Source organism: Heteronotia binoei, chromosome 1 (assembly GCF_032191835.1).
Source record: "Heteronotia binoei isolate CCM8104 ecotype False Entrance Well chromosome 1, APGP_CSIRO_Hbin_v1, whole genome shotgun sequence".
Taxonomy (NCBI): Eukaryota; Metazoa; Chordata; class Lepidosauria; order Squamata; family Gekkonidae; genus Heteronotia; species Heteronotia binoei.
Window position 1 is genome coordinate 92216482 of NC_083223.1, and position 22789 is coordinate 92239270.

The 22789-nt window shown below is 40.4% G+C and overlaps 1 protein-coding gene across 2 annotated transcripts in view; it reads right to left on the reverse strand.

Moving 5' to 3' along the window:
- The window catches only part of ASCC3 (activating signal cointegrator 1 complex subunit 3), a 407532-nt gene that overhangs the window by 138037 nt on the left and 246706 nt on the right, over positions 1–22789 (reverse strand). For both annotated transcript variants that reach the window (XM_060237502.1, XM_060237501.1), the window contains exons 17-24: positions 20601–20720; positions 17575–17739; positions 16755–16841; positions 14956–15132; positions 13926–14151; positions 5728–5882; positions 4760–4858; positions 3401–3569 (exon numbers count right to left, since the gene is read on the reverse strand). In XM_060237502.1, the coding sequence (XP_060093485.1) occupies positions 3401–3569; positions 4760–4858; positions 5728–5882; positions 13926–14151; positions 14956–15132; positions 16755–16841; positions 17575–17739; positions 20601–20720 (1198 nt within the window). The remainder of the gene's footprint in view (positions 1–3400; positions 3570–4759; positions 4859–5727; positions 5883–13925; positions 14152–14955; positions 15133–16754; positions 16842–17574; positions 17740–20600; positions 20721–22789) is intronic.

Consider the following 22789-nt stretch of genomic DNA (forward strand, 5'->3'; position numbering starts at 1 on the left):
GCTAGCTGCTATTGATGATGATGACACTAATAAGGAAAGACGAGGGAAATTAATAGAGAATCGGGGAATCGGTGATGCAATGGCTTGCTGATGTGCCCAGGAAAGAAAGAATGAGAAAACTGAAGGACAGAGAGGAGGGAAAAAATGACCAAAAGTCTTGAGTGTTGATTTATTGCACAAGCCGCTGGTCATTTCCATATATTGAAATGCGCCCAAGTGGCCAGCCAGGCAATTTCCTTTGAAAAGCGACTGCCGTCGTCCCCGGCCGGGCTGTTCCCACGTGACATCTCCCTCCCCCTCCAGAGTCTTTACACCTCCCAGCTCGGCAGGGGTGGGGAGTTGGTGCTCAACGTAATATGTGATTTAAGAAGTAAGACGAGAGTACGATCTTTGCCAGGAGGAGGAGGGTTGAGTGGCAGGGACAGGTGGGCTGGGGCGAAACCAATTTCCAAACTATCATTCCACCTTCCTTTCTCGCCCCCCCCCATCCCCGCGCTGCGTGTTTGCTTCTTTGTGTCTTCTACGCGGCTGCAGAATCAGCCAGGGAGGGTTGGGAGCAGTCCGGGCTTACTCGGGAGTAAACATTGCTGAATGCAGAGTTCGGAGCAAACCTCAATGGGATTTCTTAGCAACAGCATAGGATTGTAGCTGTCCAGGGCGCGTTTAGGCTGCAAACCGGTGCGCTTTTACTCCTAAGTAAGCCTTACAGAACTCGCTGGGACCTAGCCTGACGCGCCTAGCAGCTAGATTGCCCGGCTGCGCCGCTAGTCGCGTTTACTTAAAAGTAACTCCCCTTGAATCCCGTGTGGCTTACTTTCGAGTAAGCATGCAGAAGGTCAGACTGCCGTTTACCGCGATCCTCTGGGGGTGTATCTGGGTCCTTTGAGCCTTAGCTGCTCCTCCGATTTGGGCTCAGAAGGACCCGGACTTGCAGCTCGCCACGCTCCTTGCCGCAGTTTCTCCCCCCCTCCCCCCAGCCAACAAACGGTTCTCAGAACCAATAGAACTTTAGGAATCGGTTCTATAGAACTGGTGCGAACCGGCTGAATCCCACCACTGGTTATGCCCCTTTCCCAAGCAGAACAGACATAGTTCACACTTGTCTGTCTGCATCATCTCCACCCACAATGGGTGCATTTATTTATCAAAGCTCTTTGGGCCATGCTGAGCTTAGAGGGGTTGGTAGCCACCTATCACACAAAAACATGTGGGAGGGCAGAACAGGCACAGGGGTAGGTAAAAGTTCCATGCTGGCTGGGAATTCCCTCACAGATATCTGGAAAAAATCAATACAAGAACACTTGAAGAAGAAACAGATACTACAAACTGTCATGGGTAAGTCTGAGCCAGTTGGTCCTGACAACACAGCATTGTCAACAACATGGATACAGCTAAGGCTGGTCCCAGTGCACAGTTGGATGCTAATAGTGTGCCCTGAGACTCCATGAGCACTAGGTCTGCTGAGGATTCACCCCTGGATGGCAGCTCCTTGACAATCCCCAAAGCCACTATGGCATTGGTGCCGGAGGGCATGGTTGGAACTTCTTGATAGGAGGGGGAGCATGCACATAGCCACCCGACAGCACCTGGGTCTGACAATTCAGGAGGATCACCTGAAACTAATGAGTCAGGCTGACACCTCACTCACAAGCCCAATGAGACTCATCTGTGCTAGGCTCATCTGTGAGCCTAGCATCAACGAGGAAGTGGCGGATGAGTCAGATGTGGAAGCAACACCTCACATTACTGCGGATGCCACAACTCTGCTCCAGACCATGTCTGCCACCCCTGAAGTACTGCTTAGCACATCTGCCAAAAGATACAGCTTCTGTATACTGACTTTCGCCAACTATGACACTATGTGCCTGTGTCTAAAATTCATATTTACAGATAACGTTGAGTCATCGATATGTGGAACTTTGAGAGACAACTGCTAGAATTATCACTATAGCAATTTATTCTGTTGGTAAGCTGAGGTGTAAATCTGCTTTTGCAGGTTCTAGTGATACTATTTCCAAAACCAGGGAATGGGTGAGTATTGTGATACCATGGTAAACCTTTACGAGACGAACAAAAATCTGGTATTCACAGTTCTAACTGGATGTGAATGTCCAATGAGGGAACATTTACACACTCTCCCAAGAATGGATTTGGTCTATTGAAAAGCAATGGCCCACAGGGGACTCCAATGGCAGTCTGAGTAAAGACAGTTTGTTAACCATGCTAAAACAGAAGGGAAAAGAAATATCACCACAAGAAGTTGTGTAGCTCATACTTAACTAACATGCATCAATTTCTGAATAATATTAAAACACTTCAATACAAAAATCTTATTTTAGAAGCATCTGATTGCTAAACAGTGAACTGGTAGATGTACATAACCAAAATGGACTGGAATCCAACCAAATTAGTAGGAATTTGCATTGATTCTGTTACACAGATGCTTTCTTTGAAGTTACGTTTGGCTCACAATTTCTGTGCCCCTTTGAGCGTTCTTCCCAGTAAGGTAGGGCTGGAAAGATATAAAATGTGTTAAGGCTTCAAGCCTTAACATACTTTTTGTAGATACTTCAGAATGCTTTCATCATCCCCACTAATGCTGTGATTTCTTGGGATCTGTCAAAGGGAGAAAGGCCTTTTCTTGATCTTTGTCTAGCAGGACCTCTGTATACATTGTTTCAAAGGAACCAGATGGAAATGACAGTCAATTACCATAAATCCTAAAGGTTCCATAACTGGTGATGTGTAAATATCTTTTTGTTTCTTTTGAATGCTATTCATTGATCAGTCAATTAGATAAATGGGGTACATATGTTTAGCTAGACAGTTTTTGTGCAGCTGAACAACGGCCAAATACCTACTCATATGTGAATTTATACATGTTAAAAAGGGACCTACAGGTAAGAAATGTACATTTTTGAATGCATTCAGTATGCTGAATTTTAAAAGAGAGAGGCATGACCGCAACAAGAGTCTACCAATGGCATCAGGAGCTGATATGTTGTTCACTGATATGTCCAGAAGAAACAAGATTACATGACAACTGCTTTCATATAGATGATTAGATAATGTGAAGATTGCAAAAAGATATGGAAGGGGATAACAAATAAAACAAATACATAGTACAGTTATTAAAATATTTTCTGAGAATCCTACCACTTTTATGTCAGCACAGTGTATTTATTTTAGGAAGAATGATGTAGTAAGGTACTATTTGCTAGTCACAAAACTTCTTTAAAAACCAGTTAACAGTTTTTGCACTGTTGTTTCATTTTCCTCAACAGACTACAATACAGAGAAGGAAATCAACACTGCAAAAATGATACAATTCAGGACATACAGTTTTCCTAGAAATTAGTGTACATGAATTGTGCAGGTTCTTAGCTCTGGTCACTATTACCTGTATGAGGTGGATGTCTCTCAGGTAGAATCAGATGCTGAAAATTGATAATGCATACAGCCTCAGCTCCTAACCACCTATCAGACACAGCCCGGATATAGTACTGGGATGGTAGTGGTTCAAAGATTGGTATAGTAAACACCAGCAGCTGAGTTTCTTTTGCAATGACCTATGGTAAACATCATACAGAACTACATTAGTTTTCAGATGGCTAAAATTAGGTTACCCTAGTGTTCTCATGTATTATGGAAAATGAAAATACATGAAAACGCAAAAATATAGATCATCCCTATGCATTTATAAAATATGTTGTAAATGGAAAAGAAGGTCCAATTCTTTTAAAAAGTATTTCTTGTGCTCTACAGACAGCCCATATTCTAAATAGCTTAAACTGTAGAATTGGTCCTTCCTTATTAAGTGATTTCTTTTGATGGAACTGTTGCTAGTAATAATCTGTATTGACAAGCATAATAGAAGGAAGCATAACACATTTGATTTTTCATCTGAAAGTAATTGTACTTTCAGACACATGAGAGGACAAATCTTTTATTAGATTTTGTTTTTGAAGAGATGCCAGGGAATGACTACATAGCAAGCCAATTGTAGCATATGAATCTGAAAGCAACATCCAGAGATACTGTGTTGCAGTTTTTTATTGTTTTATTGATGTTTGTTTGTTTGTTATTTCATTCAATTTGTTAGCTGTCCTTCCCTGCAAGCAGGGCTTAGGCAGACTTACATCAGAACTAGAATACAATAAATAATAGGTTTAAAACAACATTTAAAATACTTAACGGCAGTAATACAGCAATACAATAGCTAAGATGACAACAGATTTCAGTTTCCATCAGTCCCCAGGTGGGGAAATGTGGATGAATGAGGGGAAAGGTAAGGGAATGAGAATGCCAGGATGTCGCTGTCCTCATCCAAATGCCTGGTGGAACATCTCTGCCTTGCAGGCCCTACAGAAAGCAGAGATGTTCTGTGGCAGAGAGTTCCATCAGGTTGGGGCCAGGTCTGAAAAGTCCCTGGCCCTAGTCAAGGATGCCAGATTTCTCTCAGGCTGGGGATCACCAGAAGGTTTTTATAGCTGGAGTTTAATGCTCTTCCACAGACATATTGAGAGAGGCGGTCCCAAAAAAATTTCAAGTCCCTGACAGCTAATGGCCCTGAAGATCAAAACTAGAACCTTGAAATGGATCTGGTGCTCCAACAGAAGCCAGTGCAGCTTTCATAGCACAGGTTGAATGTGTACTGTCCGAGGGGAGGCTGTCTGTTGGGGTGCTAGTATTCTGCTAGTTCAGTTATATAAGCACTTTACACCATTGTGTAAGATAATTATATGTTTTATTGATTTACCTGCTTTTTTTGAATAATAAAATATTCTGAATGGTAAATATGATCATTGGTGGGGTCTTCTACCCAGATCCACCAGGGTTCTCCACCTGTGCCATGGACCTAGGACACAAAGAAAATAGTCACATATCCTAGATATCAAGTTTTATGTTAAGTAAATTGGTGATCACATTGCTTCAACTGAGAGATAGAAATGAAGAAAATAGTATGATGCAGAATGCATCGTAACTATACTATACATTAGCAACACTATATAACAAACATTAGCAAAACGTATTTAATTTATTGTGTGAGGAAAGCATGGGTTCTGTCTACTACTTATGTGGTCTCATGGACCTATGTAGCAAGAGGGGGCTTCCTAGAGAAACTGTGCTTTATGTTACAACTTCAGTCCACAATGATAAAATTTTCTACTTTGTTGTATTCAAAGGACCAGTAAAATGTTACAAAGGTGGTTTGACAAGACACTGGATGTCAATATAGGTGTACCTCTGATATTTTTAGTGAATTTCACCAACACAGTACAGCTAAGATTCATGTTTATTACTTTCTTTAGACTTTTTAACCCACCTCAAAATAGTTAGGAACAGTTAAAACATCAGCAGTGACAATATATTAAGGATAAAACAAGTATTATATTCATTTTACTCTAATCCAAATTCAGGAAAAAAGTGTTAAATCTCTCAGGGTCAGTGGAAAAGTTAATATAATGGTGAACTTTAATAAAGATTTATTAATATTAAAGATCAGGTGGTTTTCTTTTACCCCTAGGACCTTACTGTGGTTCAGTGCCATATGAATTGGAACCCAGAATTCCCCATGGTCACTTTAATCGGCATGGCTATTGCTCCTTCAAGCCAGCAGAGGTGGAGCAAGAGTTCCTTAGCTAATGATTTGTAAGCTGCAGTAGTGACCTTGAGCCCAAATTATTCATCATATTTCCCTGGCTTCACTTTTCAAGGAGTTTTTACCTGATCATTCCACTTGAAATCAGAAGTGATGTTCAACCTTACTCTGAGCACAGTACGTGTGATTGGTTGGACAGTAGCTTCCATTGTGATGGAAGGAATTTGATGGACACATTGTTTGACCTTTAATCCAATATTCACATGATGCAGCATGTGACCTGCAAAATAAGTACAGCTTGACACACATTTGCATTCACTGTAATTGGGGAGGTAGGAGTGGGGAATCACATATCAGACTGTTAAAAGGGCCTCTGGAGAAGAATATTATACCTGCTTGTTTGTTGTTTCAGGGTAAATTAACTGACTCTCTTGACCTAGCATGCTTGAATATTTAACTTGAATTAGTTATTACAGCTCAGAAACCTATCCTTAATGCTCCACCTAGGTGTTACTAATGGGTTAAATAACTGTTAAGAATTTACACCACAACATAGGGTTTCGAGCCAGCTCCTTTTTCTCCCTATGACTTTTCGACCTAGCACTTAAAATCTACAATGTACCTTCAACAAACACAAAACCTGACCTTATTTAATGAAGGACACATTTTTGTACTTTTTACAATATAAATATACAAAGCAATTCACACTGGAGAGAACAGAGCCTTCTTGAATGAAACAGCTTCAAAAGTCATACCTCCAGTGAGGAGCATCTCTAATAGAAATTTCACACAATCACAACAGTCACTGAGACAAGAACATAGGTTTATGAATCAACTCAAAATTATGGGAAGCTATAAACAATGATAATACTAACTGCAATAAGCTGGGGTGGCAACTATAGACTCAGTTCAGCACCAAAGCACCTATTCTTTGGTTCTGGTACAACCTTGCAAGTACCCTATTCCCACAATTCCATACTTTCATTAATCATGAAAAAAGTATTTCTGAAATGTTAGCAATATACTGTATTGTGATAATTGGCCTGCAGTATGGGCTGCACTCTGGAAAATCTACTGTTCATCATCTCCCCTTCTTTGGTTAAGAAAGGGGTAAAACATATAGTATTTTTGGATCTGGGCAAAATGCAGTTTAGGGCTGGCATACCTGAAGGACTGCCTACTCCTGCAAGAACCTACTTGGCCCCTACAGTCATGTTCCAAGGCTCTAATGTTGGTATCCCCCCCCCCTTCTGAGATTAGGCAGATGGCAACCCAAGCAATGTCCTTTACAGTTGTTGTATCAAACTATGGAACTCTCTTCCCAGTGATAGTCTTCAGTCATTTTATTTCACTGTCTTCCATGAGTGTCTTCCTTTTCATTTCATCTGGGGTTCTGTCAGGGACCCCTCCTTCCTGCCTGTGCTTTAATTATTGCTTTTCATTTTTAATGTGCGTTTTAATTTTGCTTTTAATTCTTTGTTTGATGTATTTTTATAATGCTTATTTTAGCTTTTGGCTGCCTTGCTACTCAAGTGGGGCAGAAGAAAGGATGTAAATTTTGAAAATAAATAAACTAAAGAAATGTGTAGATCCATTCAGGAGGGGAAAAACATTTGTTAAGATGCTAGGAGCTCAGGCTAATGAAGAGATTACCCCTTTTATCTTGATAATAACTCCAACATGTAGGCAAGCCTGAGAGTAGCATCATGTTAAGACTACTTTACCTGAGTGAAAGACTTTGTGTAGTGGGTTCCACAGTTGCCAAGGCCAGCATCTACTGTGACTTCTTCAACTCTCTTTGCCCCCACAACAAACCATGTCTTGCAGATATACTGCCACAAGGCCACCTAACTCTTGAGGGGGCCTGGAACATAGGAGGGCCCAAGGAAGGCAAGTTAGAGATGAAACCATCATGACTAGAGATCATCCAATGACTGAAACTGTAGTGCTCTTTTCCTGATCTTTGAAGAAAGAGAAATAAAAGGAAATACTTCCTTTTATATTAAAGTAATGGTGCTGCTTCCTGGGTCTATCACCATTCCCAGCTGAAGAAAGCTTTGCACTTGAACTCTCTTGGACATTTGCTAGAAACCTTTGGCTCTGTAAATGCTGAAGTTTCCTCAAGCTGCAGACCTTGCCCCTTGTTGGGAAAATGGATGACCCCCTTTATATGCATTTTTGTAACCGAGGTCACAAATATATCAGTAGAAATATGCATGTTAAGGTTAGGCTAAATGACAACATTCAGTACTGAAACTGGTTCTGATAGCAGCTGACTCTTAGCTAACGACAATACACAGGATTACTCAAAATATGGAAATAAGCTGCAGTCAGGTAAGGTGAGAACATCCTCTTTCCTTGCACTCCTCAAGACTGATTTTGATTTTTTTTTTTTTGCTACGAAAACATTTTTGTGAGATGTAAGATCTATTTTGAAATATGATTGTCCTGGTATCACCTGATTTCTTTAACACTGGAGGACCACAAAACGGAACACATCCTTGAGAAGATATCTCCTCCCAAGGCCAGCTTCATGGCTTAATACCCAAGGTGTTAAATTGCCTTGCAAATAAATGGAGATTTTTTTCTTGATTTTTTAAACTAGGGACTAGGACAAACTTGTCCCTAAACAATTAAACAAATTCCAGGAGACAGTCCTCACTGATTGCTTATCTGCTTGTCTGCGATGACCTTTCTTCATTATTCTGAGAACCCAAAAAGCTATCACTTCTACTAGATCAAGACAGAAGACTGTCCTTTAAGTCAAGAAGCATTGGAGTATCATAGCTTCCTGCCAGAATGAAGTGTTCCAAATAGTCCCATATTCCTGGAAAAGAACTGACATCTCATTTTGAAATCTCTTCTGTTCCATAAGGATAGATTAGGACAATAAAGAACAAAAGTATTGAAAATACTTCTAATTAAGAAACTTGAAACACTTTCAAGTCCTGTTGTCCTTATAGTTCTTCTTATATGGAATCATGGGACTGGGAGAGTTTTCTTCCTGTTCTTTGTTTCAAGAATGATCTGTGAACAGCTTCAGTGCAGCAAAGAAAACTCCTGTGGAATTTGCTTTAGAAAAGAGATCCACTTTTCAGTTACAGTGATATAGGGATGGGCACAGATCAGAAAATGCTGGTTCGGTTCACAAACAGAACTGGATCGGTTCCTGGTCCAGTTAGTGAACCAAACCACAGCCGCGAACTAGTCTGGTTTTTAAAAAGCCCCTCACAGGGCTTCGAGGCTCCAAAATGGCAGGTTGTCTCCAGATCATTCTCTTCAATGTACCCACCAAGTTTGGTCCACATTGGACTTCGGGGGGCTGAGTTACAGACCCCTAAAAAAGGTCATTCAGTGCAATGCTGTTCAATGGGATGTCACTTCTGCTGGTTCAGGAGTGACAAAAACTGACCTGGGTGAGCTAGAGGCCTTCAACGCACATAGTTCCTCCCTGGAGTAACCCTCCAGTATCTGACAAAAAGGGAGCAAGATCATTAAGAAAGAGGTTAAACAAAAAGGGGACCAACACACAACCTTGTTTAACCTCCTTTCTTAATGGGATTTTTGACATAAGATTGTCTAATAAAGACTTGTCAAAAGTTGAAAGTATATAATTTTTTAATGAGCCCACATGTTACATGTGGCCTGGCTCCGGCCTGGCTCCGCCCCAGGGAACCTGGATCGGGCCTTGCAGGCTGTAGCGGCGTGGCTTAGATTGAGTGGGTTGAAGTTGAACCCAGCGAAGACAGAGGTCCTTTGCGTGGGTCGCGGCGCCCAGGGAGGGGAAATAGCTCTCCCAACCTTCGACGGCGCATCATTGGAACCAGTGCGCCAGGTAAAGAGTCTGGGTGTTTTACTGGAGCCTTCATTATCAATGGAGGCCCAGATAGCAGCCACTGCCAAGTCAGCATTCTTTCATCTGAAGCGGGCAAGGCAGTTGGCCCCCTTCCTGGAACGCCGCGACCTCGCAACAGTGATCCATGCAACGGTCACCTCAAGATTGGACTACTGTAATGCCCTCTACTTGGGGCTACCTCTGTGCCGGACTCGGAAGCTGCAGCTAGTGCAGAATGCGGCGGCCAGGCTGTTATTGGGGCTCCCGAAATGGGAGCACATACAGCCGGGGCTGCGCGGACTGCACTGGCTGCCAGTTATCTACCGAGTCCAGTACAAAGTGTTGGTTATTACCTTTAAAGCCCTATATGGCCGAGGACCTGCCTACCTAAGGGACCGTCTCTCCCCGTATGAACCCCAGAGGGCACTGAGGTCAGCAAGTAAAAACAAAATGACCATCCCTGGGCCGAGAGAGGCCAAACCCCAAAACACCAGAGTACGAGCCTTTTCAGTTGCGGCACCTGCACTGTGGAATCAGCTCCCGGAGGAGGTGCGGGCCCTGCGGAACCTCGACCAGTTCCGCAGGGCCTGCAAGACTGCCCTTTTTAGACACGCCTATAATGATACGGACTGCTGAGTTGCAATGAACGAAGAACCGCCATCTCTAACACCATTTAAACTGGCAGATTCAGCGCCAGAACAGCTATTACTGCCAGATATATATATAATGTAATGTAAATTAAGTATTTTAACTGAATTAACGGGTTTTTATATGTGTAATTTTAATTGCTAATCTAATGTTTTACTATTTATGTTAATATATTACTTACTGTTAGCCGCCCTGAGCCGCTTTGCGGGGAGGGCGGGGTAGAAATAAAATTTATTATTATTATTATTATTATTATTATTACATGCACGTCAGATTTGGGGGGATCCAAATAGCAGACCACCAAGCAAGGTGCCTTCAGGAAACTGTTTTTGAGGGAGTTGTCCAGTGCCAGTTTGAGACACTACAGTGTGGATCTGGTTAAGCTACAGGCATCAGACTCCCAGAGTACCTCTCCAGGGACCACCCACATGGCTGCAGGTGGCTGTGTCTTCCTGGGACCAGCCACTCAGCCCTTTTGAACATATGAAAAGCCCTGGTGACATGATGACTGATTGGGGCCAAGCCTCCCTTCCTAAATGGGAAGGTGACAGGGACAACCAAGCCTGGCAACCGGGACTCACTGCACTGCTGTGAGAGGAGGCATTGGTGGACTAGCTAAGGAAATGTGTGGGAATATGTGGCAGAGGAGAAAGGATACTTTTTTGGAGGAGCAGAAAGGGTACCCCACAGCCCAGGAAGAGGACATTTAGCCAGGTCCCCCAGAAATCTGTAGGTAGTTTGGGCGCCTGAGTGGAAGAGGAGAGAAGATACCCGCCCCCAGCCCCTGCCCAGGCAGAGACTCAAGCAACGCAGGAAGAAACAGGGTGCTTTTTGGAGCAGCAGAAAGGGGACCCCACAGCCAGAATGCAGAGAAAAGGGCAGTTTTCAGAACCCACAAAAGATAACAGTCCACCCTCAAATCAAAAACATGTTTTAATAGAAAAAAAATCTATCCACGTTTCCCACTCCTCACAGCAAAAAAAAAGACTGGGGTGGGGGAAGAAATGTAGCTCTGAATGCAAGGAAAAGAGAAAAAAAGAGAGAGGTGATGCTTTTACTCTGGCAGTTTGTATAGAGGCCAGGAGATTCAACAGGTTTCTCCACCCACCCCAGTATTCTCCCCTCTCAGTCCACCAAAAGATATTCTTTCATGCGTGGCACAAGGAGGACAAGACTCGCAAAACCCAGACGCAAACAGAGGACAGGAATGCGCTTCCAGTGATTATATACATCCCAACCCCCTCCCCCTCAAACCTGAGGAAGTTAGATCGATGCCTGCCATTGGAAATCAGACATGCCTGTCAGCTTCAGACTGCCACTACTGGTCCTTTGATGGCTGGAAATATCCCACCCATACCCACTTTTCGGCATTAAACTCCATGGGCGGAGTTTCTTTGCCGAGAGTACACAATAGGTTCCGAACTGGGCAGAAAGTTCAGTGACTTCCTGGTCCGAACATGTGACTTTCTAACCGAGCTGTCTGAACCTCAAACAAGGTAAAATTCGGGCCAGATTTTAGTTCGGTATTCGGGTCTGTGACCATCTCTACAGTGATACATTGTACCTGACCAAGCTGGATGTGAGAGATTCTGCTTCCATTTATATTGCATAGCATAAAGAGTCTGTCAAGTAGGACAAAGCATTATGACCACTGCTGAAAGATACTGGAAGATTAGGAACAGAGAGCATGTCTTTGCCCTTCATGAAGAACTATGTTCCCTGGCGTGAACCCAAGTGTCAGTTCTCAGTGGGCTCTTCTATTTGCTTCTTCTACCAGGGCATTTGGTGTCTATAAGAAATGAAACTTTTATTATTATTTAGTACATATTTATCCCAATTTTCCTCCAAAGACCTGTATATGTTATTTTCCCTGATCATCATTTTATATTATACATTAGGTTAGGCTAAGATAATGCGATAGGCCCCAGTTCATCCAGTAAGCATTGTGAGAGTTAAGATGCTGAATATGGATCATGGTCTTACTGTAGCACACTGGCTTTTATTTTCCATCGCTGCTGCTCTTTTGTGGAATAGTCTTCTAAGAGATGTTACTAGCACTCCTTCTTTAATGGTATTTAATAGAACCCATAAAACATATTTATTTCTGTCTTTTGCTAATGTCCAGTCTGCTGAAGGGACATTTATTTGATTTCTATGTAGGGTTGCTAGGTCTAACTTAGAAAATATCTGGGGACTTTGGTGGTGGAGTCAGGAGCAACGTTGTGACAAACATGACGGAACTTCAAACGGAGTTCTGGTCATCACATTTAAAGGGACCACACTCCTTTTTAATGCCTTCCCTTCACTGGAAATAATGGAAGATGGGGGCACTTTCTTTTGGGCTCACAGGAGGATGGGGGAACTTTCTTTTGGGGCTCACTTTCTGAAACTTGGGGAGGTTTTTTTGGAGATAGGCACCAGATGCTATGCTGAAAATTTGGTGTCACTACCTAAAAAAACCAGCCCCTCCCCTGAGCCCTAGATACCCACAGATTGATTCTCCATTATACCTTGTGGGGACTGGTCTCCATAAAGTATAATGGAGTACCCAGCGAACATTCAACCCTTCCCCCCACTTTTTGATAACCCTGAATTGGGGAGGGCCTCCAAACCAGGGAATCCCAACTGAGGATTGGCAACCCTATTTCTGTGTGATAGACAGAAAGCTTAAATTTGGGGTAAATATTTTGAAATCTAGTTTTAATTGCTATTCCTGTTATTCATTATTCTAAACAGATGCTTATTATAAACTGCTTAGGCAGAAAGTGGAAAGTGGCATACATTTTCAAATAGACATGAAAGCTGCTCTGACAAACACCAATAAAGCAGTGCATGTCTACACAGCTGAACCTCTACATAACATCATTTCTTTACCCTAGAGTTGTTCTGGTCTAATGTTATGTCATTTGAGTCAGTGGAGGAACAGTCTTGTATGAGAAAGCAACAACAGGGGCATCTGCCATAGGAATGTGAAGGTGAGACATGACATCTGTTGGCAATTAGAACTTCTTGAATATCCGAGGAACAGTTTTGGATCTTGTTGGCTTACTCCATTCTTCCTTGTTCACAGCCTCAAAGGGGGCATAAAAAGCAATGACAGAATCATGCAGTAGTGCAGATCGAAAGGCACAGTGTAATTGTGATGGTTTTCAGGGCCTGGAGGAAGCCAGCATGTCTTGAGACACATATCTGTTGAGCTCAAGAAACTCTACTGCTTTGATGTACAGATCATTTGGAAAGTTCAGGTGGGAACAGCTTTATTTTTGAAGAAGCCTGCAGTGCCTTTCCTTATACTTCTGAGGAGAGTTACAGTAAAAGACTCTGTTATTGCTATTATATACTTAAAAGAAACAGTAAGCTGTTCTTTGGTAGTAGAAATTTTTCTTTTTTGCATATTCCCTATCTCTGTTTGAGTCTCTGTATCTAATATTCCAAAAGAAGAAAAGGGCAAGAAGATGGCACTTGCTCCTCCAGGGAGAAGGTATACTTGGACTGTTTTACTATTGGTTGTGGACAATGATGAAACCACCTGACATCATTTGAATGCACTGTAACCACTTCAGATATTTGAGTACAGAGAAAGTGAGGCCTAGTCCCACTTATGGACACTCTGCCACTGTGGGTCAGGTGGTCTGCCTCCGAAATAAAGGAGTGGCCAAAAGTCAAAATGTGGCCCTCTGTTAATTTAAGGATAGGGATCGAATATGGATAGACATTTTTAAAATAAACGCTGGACATGTGGTGGGGATAGTGATAGAAATAAAATTTAAAAATAAAGTTAGAGGAAAAAGAGATAAAATGTTTGAGATGAAGAAATTTATCACTTCCTCTGCATCTTACCTATTTCATCTTTCCTCATGTCCTTCAGCTTGTCAATAGTGAGGTTTCTTTGCTCCAGTTTTGTAAGGACTGGTGGAGGCAGGACTGAGAACTGTCGCAAAGGACTGACCCAACCCCACAATCGCTTGTCAATAACCTTGCTGAGGTTTAGCAATCGGTAAGTCATTGCAGGCCACCGTTTACGGAGAGCTACTTCAAAAAGGGCTCGAACAATACGCGCTGCATTCTGCAGAACAAAAGCAAAAAGAACTGCATACTTTATGCACTGTGCTGCACAGAGGATTTAACATAATAAACACACTTTTCTGTTGTGTTCATATTATAAAATGCACTCCCTTGACAAATCCAGTTAGCATATTTGCAGTTTCTATTGCTAACTGAAAAATCTATCGTTAGCCATTGCAGATATGGTTTATGTTTAAAATATTTTTTATTGCAGCTGCATCTCTGCAAAATTGCATTATGGAACATTTCCTTTTGTTTATAAGTTTATTTTTTAACTTGGTTGATTTTTTAACTTTGGAAACTGAATTGTCTTCTAATAGAATAGCAGCTCAGAAATTCAACTAAAAGACAAAAAATAGGAACAGTACAAAACTGACAGCATATTTTGGATACATAGCAAGAATTTTCAATCTTTCTTTAGCAGACAGTTTTCTCCAAGAACTATTCACCTGCCACTATAATTTTGCCAAGCTTTGAGTTGACACAGAGCAAAGAACTGGGTGTGAAGTCTGACACTCCTTTTAAACCAAGAGTACACACCGGAGAACATAACCTGTTACTGTCTGCAACATCAGGGGTTTTTGGTGTATATGTCAGGGGTTCCTCAACACCAGAATAATGTAAAAAGGTTCCCTGTGGATGAGGGGCTGGAAAGCCACTATTTCACTTTTTTTTTTTTAAAAAAGAAAGCCTATAGTCTCTGGGTTTCTGGAGCAAATCTACATGGATATATGGGACTGAAAATGCAGATCTGTTTATGTAATACAAAGCACTGAAAAAGAAAGTTTTTCTTTTTCTTTTTTACCTGTGCAACATAAGCTGAATCTGAAATAAGAGAAAAACTGTCAATCTCTCCTCGGCTAACATAGGTCTGTAGGAGGATGTTTATTTTCCCATAACTGTTCTCCACACCACCAGGAGTGGGAAGTTCACAGAACTCGCACAGCAAGGCTTCAAGTTCCTCTATTTCTTCTTCTCTCACCTGAAAGGCAATTTAATAGACTATGAAAAGACTGGTGCATCTTGTTAAGGCTGCAACATTAAAATTAAATGGTAATTATCTCTCAATAACTGTGTTTTTAAACAATCTACAGTTTCTGGAGGGGGGGGGGGAACAAGTCTTCCAACACTAGTTAATCGAATCTTAATTGAAAATATCTTAATAATGACACAATTGCATTTCATTATGCATCACCTTTTACTAAGGTTGCCATTGACACACAAAAAAGTGATACGCCTCGAAAATTAAATCTTCTGACTTTACCATCTTCCACCTGATGAGATTTCCTTTTTTATTTGACCAGAGTAGGACCTCTGTCCTTCTGGATTAGGGCAAACTTGAATTAACATTAAATGCATTCATTAAAGTCATATAGTTTGCATGTGGCATATTATGTCCTTAGCTCAAAACTCTGAAGTACTATGATTCATGGTATTAAGGTTTTCACTGTTAATAAGATTAAGTCTTAATACAAGTAAAGAAATATTCATATCTAGAGTTTGAATAATGCATAATATTTTACATTCTCTCTCCTACTTGCAAAACAGCATAAATCTACATATCTTTTGATTTCTCCAAAGTCTATTAGTCTAAAACTTATTTAAAGAGGATAAATGTTTGTCAGTGCAGGAAACCACATGGAGGCCATTTCCATCAGATGCCAATCAACCCATTTTCTATGAAGTCAGAGCTGAAAAGCTACAACTATCACTTGAACTATTTGAGGGACTTTTCAATCACTCCCCAATTATCTCATTTCAAGAGGAACCGTTTCTGTTAACTGCAGAACAGTTTGTTAACATCAGACCTCTTGTTACACTAGCACTTGTACACAGCTCTTGTGTGAAAAAAGGCACCAGTGGCTGATGTTTCAGTTACAATGAGAAAACATCCTAATATCTACTACAAGGTCAATTTTTATCTACTAGCAGAAGGAATCTTTCTGCCATTTGTTTAGAACTCATTTACCTAATTTCACAGTGTGTTTCTGAAACATGATATGATGATTTCCCACAGCACAATAATTAATCAGCCACTGATTACGGGAAAGCAAAACAAACCAACAAAACCTTGATTCTGTATATCAGTAATCCAATCTAACACACTTAAGGAGCCCCAGCTAAAACATATGTGTGCTCATGAACACCCTGGAGCTCTCATGTGCCAAAAGCACACGCATGGAAAGAATCTACAACTGAACTTTAGTATCTAAGATCTGGGAGACCCATGTCTGAACCTTGCTGGGTGACCTTGGCCCAGTCACAGGGTTGATGTCAGGACAAAATAGAGAAGGGGACAATGTTGCAAGCCACTTTCGGTCCCTACTGTAGTGAAAAGTGGGTATAAAGGAACTAAATAAACATATAAGTAAATAATCTGGAATCTTATAGTTTATTTATTTATTTTATTCTACTTTTAGCCTGCCCTTCCTGTAGGACAGGCTGAGGGCGGGTTACATAGTTTAGTTTCCATAATACTTCATTGAAAATATACCACAAGGATTTATACACAATTTTAGGTGCACTTTCATGAACTCAAGAGTTTTCAGCTGAAGGAAAATATTGGAGGGTTTTTCTTTTCACAGTTTTTTTGTGCATTCTTACCTTGATCTGTTCAAATTCCTCTGCTTTAGACACTATAGCAAGAATATCACCTTCTGTTTTATGAGCATCAAACAGTTCATTGAAAGTCTGTAAAAAGAAGAAACTCAGGTTTGCTGTTTAAAATATTTTGCAATAGCTTCAATCTTGACAGTAAGCAAGACTAACTAATGAACTAAAGAAAAAACCCTATTCTTATAACAGCTCACATAATAAATAGCATCCAGGTTACAGCATAAACATGAGGTGTTTTCTCATCTATGAAAAAAATTTATCATGTAAAGTATCAAGCTGAACATGTGTACAATGTACATGTATTTGGGTTGAATAATTAGCTAGAATATATTGAAATATGTTATTGTATTTAACAATGTTAGATGCATTTAAAATAATCAAAATTGGAACGAAGATTCAAAGGGGCAACTCATTCCAACTAAGATCTTCTGAACGCATCTTAATACATTCAAACTTCTTTATATTTGCACATCTCTATGACTCAGTACTTGCACAGGGAAGACTACCTTTACCTTTTTATGTGTGCATAAGCATTCTAATACTTGTATTCAGACAATATAGAACTTACTATATGCTAAATAAGATCACAAAACCTGTTCACAAACTCACTGCTGTTTATAAACTTTTGGTATCTCAATCATCCTTCTACAGAAAGAAAATGCACGCTAACATTTTTCCCTATTGCATTTAAAAGCATGTAACTTTGGGAAAACACTGAAACTAGTTACTTTGTTACAATACAATGCTATGAAACGCAGCATCAAGATTTTATATTTTAAATCAGATATTTAGGAAAGCTGCATATTACCTCAATAGTACTGTACTTAATGTAATAGTGGCTGGCAATTCTGCCTAAATCTGTTGATGAAAAAAATCCAGTTCTCTCTTCAAAACGAATCATCCGGGCTTTGTCTAACTTTCGGCCAACTTCAATCACTAGCTGTTCTCTGTGCTTCTCTAAAGTTGGATCCATCTAAAAAGAGTTCACAAGTATGGTCATTAAGGCACTGATTGAAGCATTATTTCTTACATTCCTTTTCATCTCTCTTGCTCATTTTATCCTGTGTCAGATTCAGACTTGTAGGTGTGTCCCCACCAGAAAAATATGGACCTGAGCAATCTTTTTCTTTGTAGTTTAAAGAAATAGGAAACTCTGGGTATGCCATATTTTAGAGACTCCGAGGTTCAACTAGGGGAACCGTTATCGTTTTCAGGCAAAAGAGTGGGAAAAGGTTGGGATACGTACTTGTGGTTGCAATCACAATATGGCTGAATAGTGCACTCCTATAATATTTAAGATTTAATGATTAAAAAAACCAGTGTATTGTAAGATAATTGGTTGTAGTTACTGGGTTGGATCCCACACCCTACAAAATGTAGGTGCAAGGGACTTAATAATAATAATAATAATAATAATAAATTTTATTTCTATCCCGCCCTCCCCACCTTAGCGGGCTCAGGGCGGCTAACAGCGTATTACAAAACATACAGTGATATTATAAAAACATTTAAATCCAACAATATAAAACATCAACAATGAAACTACTAACATTAAAAACCAGTTCAATGATATAATTATTCTGCGGTGTGAATCTTCCGACCGCATTGGCGGCTCCTTAATTCTTGATCTTCCTAACAGTCCGGATGTGCCAGTTTAAAAAGGACGGTCTTGCAGGCCCTGCGGAACTGCTCAAGGTTCCGCAGGGCCCGCACCTCCTCGGGGAGTCGGTTCCACAGAGTAGGAGCCGCACTCGAGAATGCCCGTACTCTGGTGCTCTGATGTTTAATCTCCTTCGGCCCGGGGATGGTCATCAGATTTTTCCCGACTGACCTCAGTGCTCTCTGGGGTTCGTATGGGGAAAGACGGTCCCTCAGGTAGGTGGGTCCTCGGCCATATAAGGCTTTAAAGGTAACGACCAACACTTTGTACTGGACTCGGTATATAATCGGCAGCCAGTGCAGTTCACGTAGCCCCGGCTGTATATGCTCCCGTTTTGGAAGTCCCAACAACAGCCTGGCCGCCGCGTTCTGCACTAGCTGCAGCTTCCGAGTCCGGCACAGAGGTAGCCCCAAGTAGAGGGCATTACAGTAGTCTAGTCTTGAGGTGACCGTTGCGTGGATCACCGTTGCGAGGTCCCGGCGCTCGAGGAAAGGGGCCAACTGCCTTGCCCGCTTCAGATGGAAGAATGCTGACTTGGCAGTGGCTGCTATCTGGGCCTCCATTGATAGTGAAGGCTCCAGTAAAACACCTAGGCTCTTTACCTGGCGCGCTGCTTTCAATAGCGCACCGTCGAAGGCCGGGAGAGCTATTTCCCTTCCCGGGGCGCCGCGGCCCACGCACAGGACCTCTGTCTTCGCTGGGTTCTTGTAGACATGGACAGTTTTTCTCCTTGTATCCCACATACACAGGCAAAGAGTCACTATATTTATATCTATATTTATATCTATGACAGGATTTAAAGTTCTTTCTTGAACATTTTTAAAATTCAGATCTAGACAAATCAATTCCAAAACTATTGTGGGAATGGTGTTATTTATTTTCATCTGATGTTTCACCTTTTAGTAAAAGCCTGCAGCAGACATGGACTATTGCACCCTTCTTAAATCTTCATTCGCGAAGCCAAGCCGAGAGAGAAAAAGGAATATAGCGCATGCTGTCTTATTTGCTTTGTGAAGACAGTAAAAAACCCCTGCAAGTATGTTTTTTTCTTTCTTTGAAAAACAACAATATCCTAGCTTTTTCCAGGGTTTATTGGGGCCTAGTATTAAACTGGACATTAGGACAAGATACTTTTCCCCCACTCTCCCACCCCACCACAATCCTTTAAAATTCTCAACATGAACAGGAGAAAACTCCAGAATAACATACCACTTTTTTATGATGACTGAAAAATGCCAATTACACCAATCTGTTAAATAATGTACAATAATTTATGACTTTTTTGTGACAGAATTGAAAGTAGTTTGAGTGTTCCAAGTACTCAACATACATTGCTTTACCACCCTTAAAACAACTCTGTAATGAAGGTTGCATTACTGTTGCATTAATGCTGAGTGTAGCTCACTTAAGGTCATCTAAGCAATTTCACAGAGAAGAGAACTGGGGAGTTTGAGTTGAAGCTAGGGTCAAGATTCATCTTACTTGAGAGATTAACTCTGGAACTTTTTTCGTTTTAAAAAACTAAAAAGTAGTCCAAAGAGGCACATTTTGAACCAGGGTGAAGGAAAAAAAGCAAAGTACTCACATGGCACCTGCTATATTTCATACAGTGCCTGGAGGGCAATTTCTATCAAGAAATGCTCTGAAGTCACCACTGCTTCAATCCGAAGTGGGATTTCCCCTATGGTTGCTTCTTAATGTCCAATGATAGATCTCCCACATAACATATAATTTGGTCCTCCATCTGTGAGCCATTATGCTCAACTAACTTTTCTTCAAACACACACACCCCTGCATGCACCCACTTCAGGAGCATTTGACTGTATCAGTTGCATTTAGACTGCAAGGTTTACACTTAGCACTGAAACACTGACAGAAACTGATATACAAAAATAAATTTGATAAGGATGTATGGTACAGTAATGGTGGCTAATTTGACTGTGTTCCATGTTTTCCCTAAAAGATGATGTTTTCAACCATCAGGGTGACTCAGGGAAGATAATTTAGAAGGCTCTTCTGATACATTTTGTATTACGGAACATTTTCTGTGTTTTAGAAGCACTTAAAAAGAGTTGCTGATGTCAGGAAAGGTAGCAACAGCAAATATTTAATCTCCCATCAGGAAAGGATTATAGAACCTGGAAAAAAGGTTCTTTCTTTCATGCATTTTCTACCTGATAAGCCTTGTGACTGATGCCATATACTAATGGGTTTGCTCTCATCCGTACATAAAGGTAAGTATAACTTATCCACTTTACTGCTTCCTCGACATTTGTAACTGTCCCAAGAGCAATCTGCAAGTAGGAAGAAACAAAATTGAGTTTACGTGTTAGGAATTCGAATGATACAAAAGCTCTTCATACACAGAGTGCTGTGTGGGCAGCTTGGGCATAATCCAAAGCAATATCTACAGTGAAATTTTGATAAATTGATAAATTAAGCAGCATTACTTACTTTTTAAAACAAGTTACAAAGCATTACTTACTTTTTAAAAAGAGTATTTTGTGCATCAGAAACCAGATTGTGCATTTCATTACTATCGCTATTACTATATGGCTGTGTCCTTGGTCAAGTGTCCTGGGCATCCACAGGCTATTGTTCTGTATGCACCATATTCTAAATGCAGCACCATTTTGGTATTTATTCTTTCTTCATTCTTTTCAGATTGTGCTCTCCTGAAGATTCCACATGGGAGCACTTAGCTAGCTATGTTTGTTTATTTTCAAGTGAGAATTACTAGCAAGGCTAGTAAAAAAATTCTTTTGTTTGGATTTATCTTATTTATTTCCATCATTTTGTGGAAGCTGTGAATTTTCCTCCCTCTACTGGAATTCAAGAGAATTCCTCTAAGAGGATAACCCACAATCTCTCTGCTGCATAGAGATGGTTTATTTATTTTTCTTGTTGCTTGAAGTAGTTTACAATGAAAACTATAGCATCAGTGTCTGAAAGTGGACTTTCTGTAGGTCCACAGAAATGCTACAATGTGATTGGGTTCCACAGAAAGGACCTAGATGACCAAAGTGTTGTTTAAAAATTAAAAAAAAAACACATATCCAATAAGGTCTTGGAAACGTTTGCGTTCTCCAGAAACAAATCCAATTATTGAGGGAAAATATTGGACAAATCCCAAAAGCTCTGACTCTAAGAGATCATAGAAAAAGCAAAGGATCCCACTATAAATAAAACTATAAATAAATAGCTCATAAAATGAATTCTGAAATTCCAGATTTTCCCTTATACCCTGATAGTTCCATGGAAGTCAATTTCTCCAGTTTTTTGCTTCTTTTAAAAATGAGTTAGCATCCCGTTTTACATCAGGCAACCCCGTTTAATTGGAAATAAATGCCTCTGAAAAAGTTGACAAAACATATTTATTCAGGATTATTTTCTGTCCTATCTTGCTGACCCACGTGCCAGTATTGCATCATACAATAATACATCCTTGTTATATAAGTTCTCAAATTAAATCACACAAAGCCTCAATTCACATTACACAACCTGCCACCTTATGCTAACCAAAATGTTTCACAGTCCATTTCTTTCAAATGATATAAGAATGCTTCAACATGAAGGTCTTGATATCTTTTAATGCAAACCTGAAATTATCCTATTTCAATAAATGAGGAACAGTATATTTTTCCTATTTCAACAAGTGAATCAAAATCAAACAAGTGTTATTTTGATAACTGAATAGGGTCATATAAAGGTTAAAACACACATCAACACTAAATGAGTGTAACTCAGTGAAAAGGGGGAAAGACGTTTTAAACTAAGCTACAAGCATATTACTCAATATGATACCTTAACTAATTTGTGCATTTGGTTTCCTACCATGATTCAGGAAAGTACTTACACTATCTTGAAACAGCAGGTGATGGCATTTCATCATGGACTACATATTATCGATGGATTTAGAAAGGTGTAACGCTGTTTAAGACAGCTCAAACAGACTACAGAAATTCTAAAACTCACTTAGAAAGGCAGCATTCTTCTTTGTGAGCATTCTCCTTGTCCTATCCCTTCTAAAACAAAATCAAACTGCTAAAAAGTCCTTTGGATCCAAATTGCTGTACTGAGTTTGAATTTATTTTATTGTTCAGTTCTAGAGAGCAGTACAATAAAAAAGGAAAATAGTATGATAGTTATCTACAGAGAATGTACATATTAATAGCCTTCCTCAACTTATATCACTGATGTTATCCTATTTACTGTCAACAGAACGACTATCAGAACAAATGGTCTGAAGACATCACTGCAAAGAACTGAATCCTCTTATATTATTCCAGTACACATTGAAAGTTGATGAGAGAGAAAGAAGGCACACACCCATGCAGATATGACTTTTGAAGATTTGCTGCCA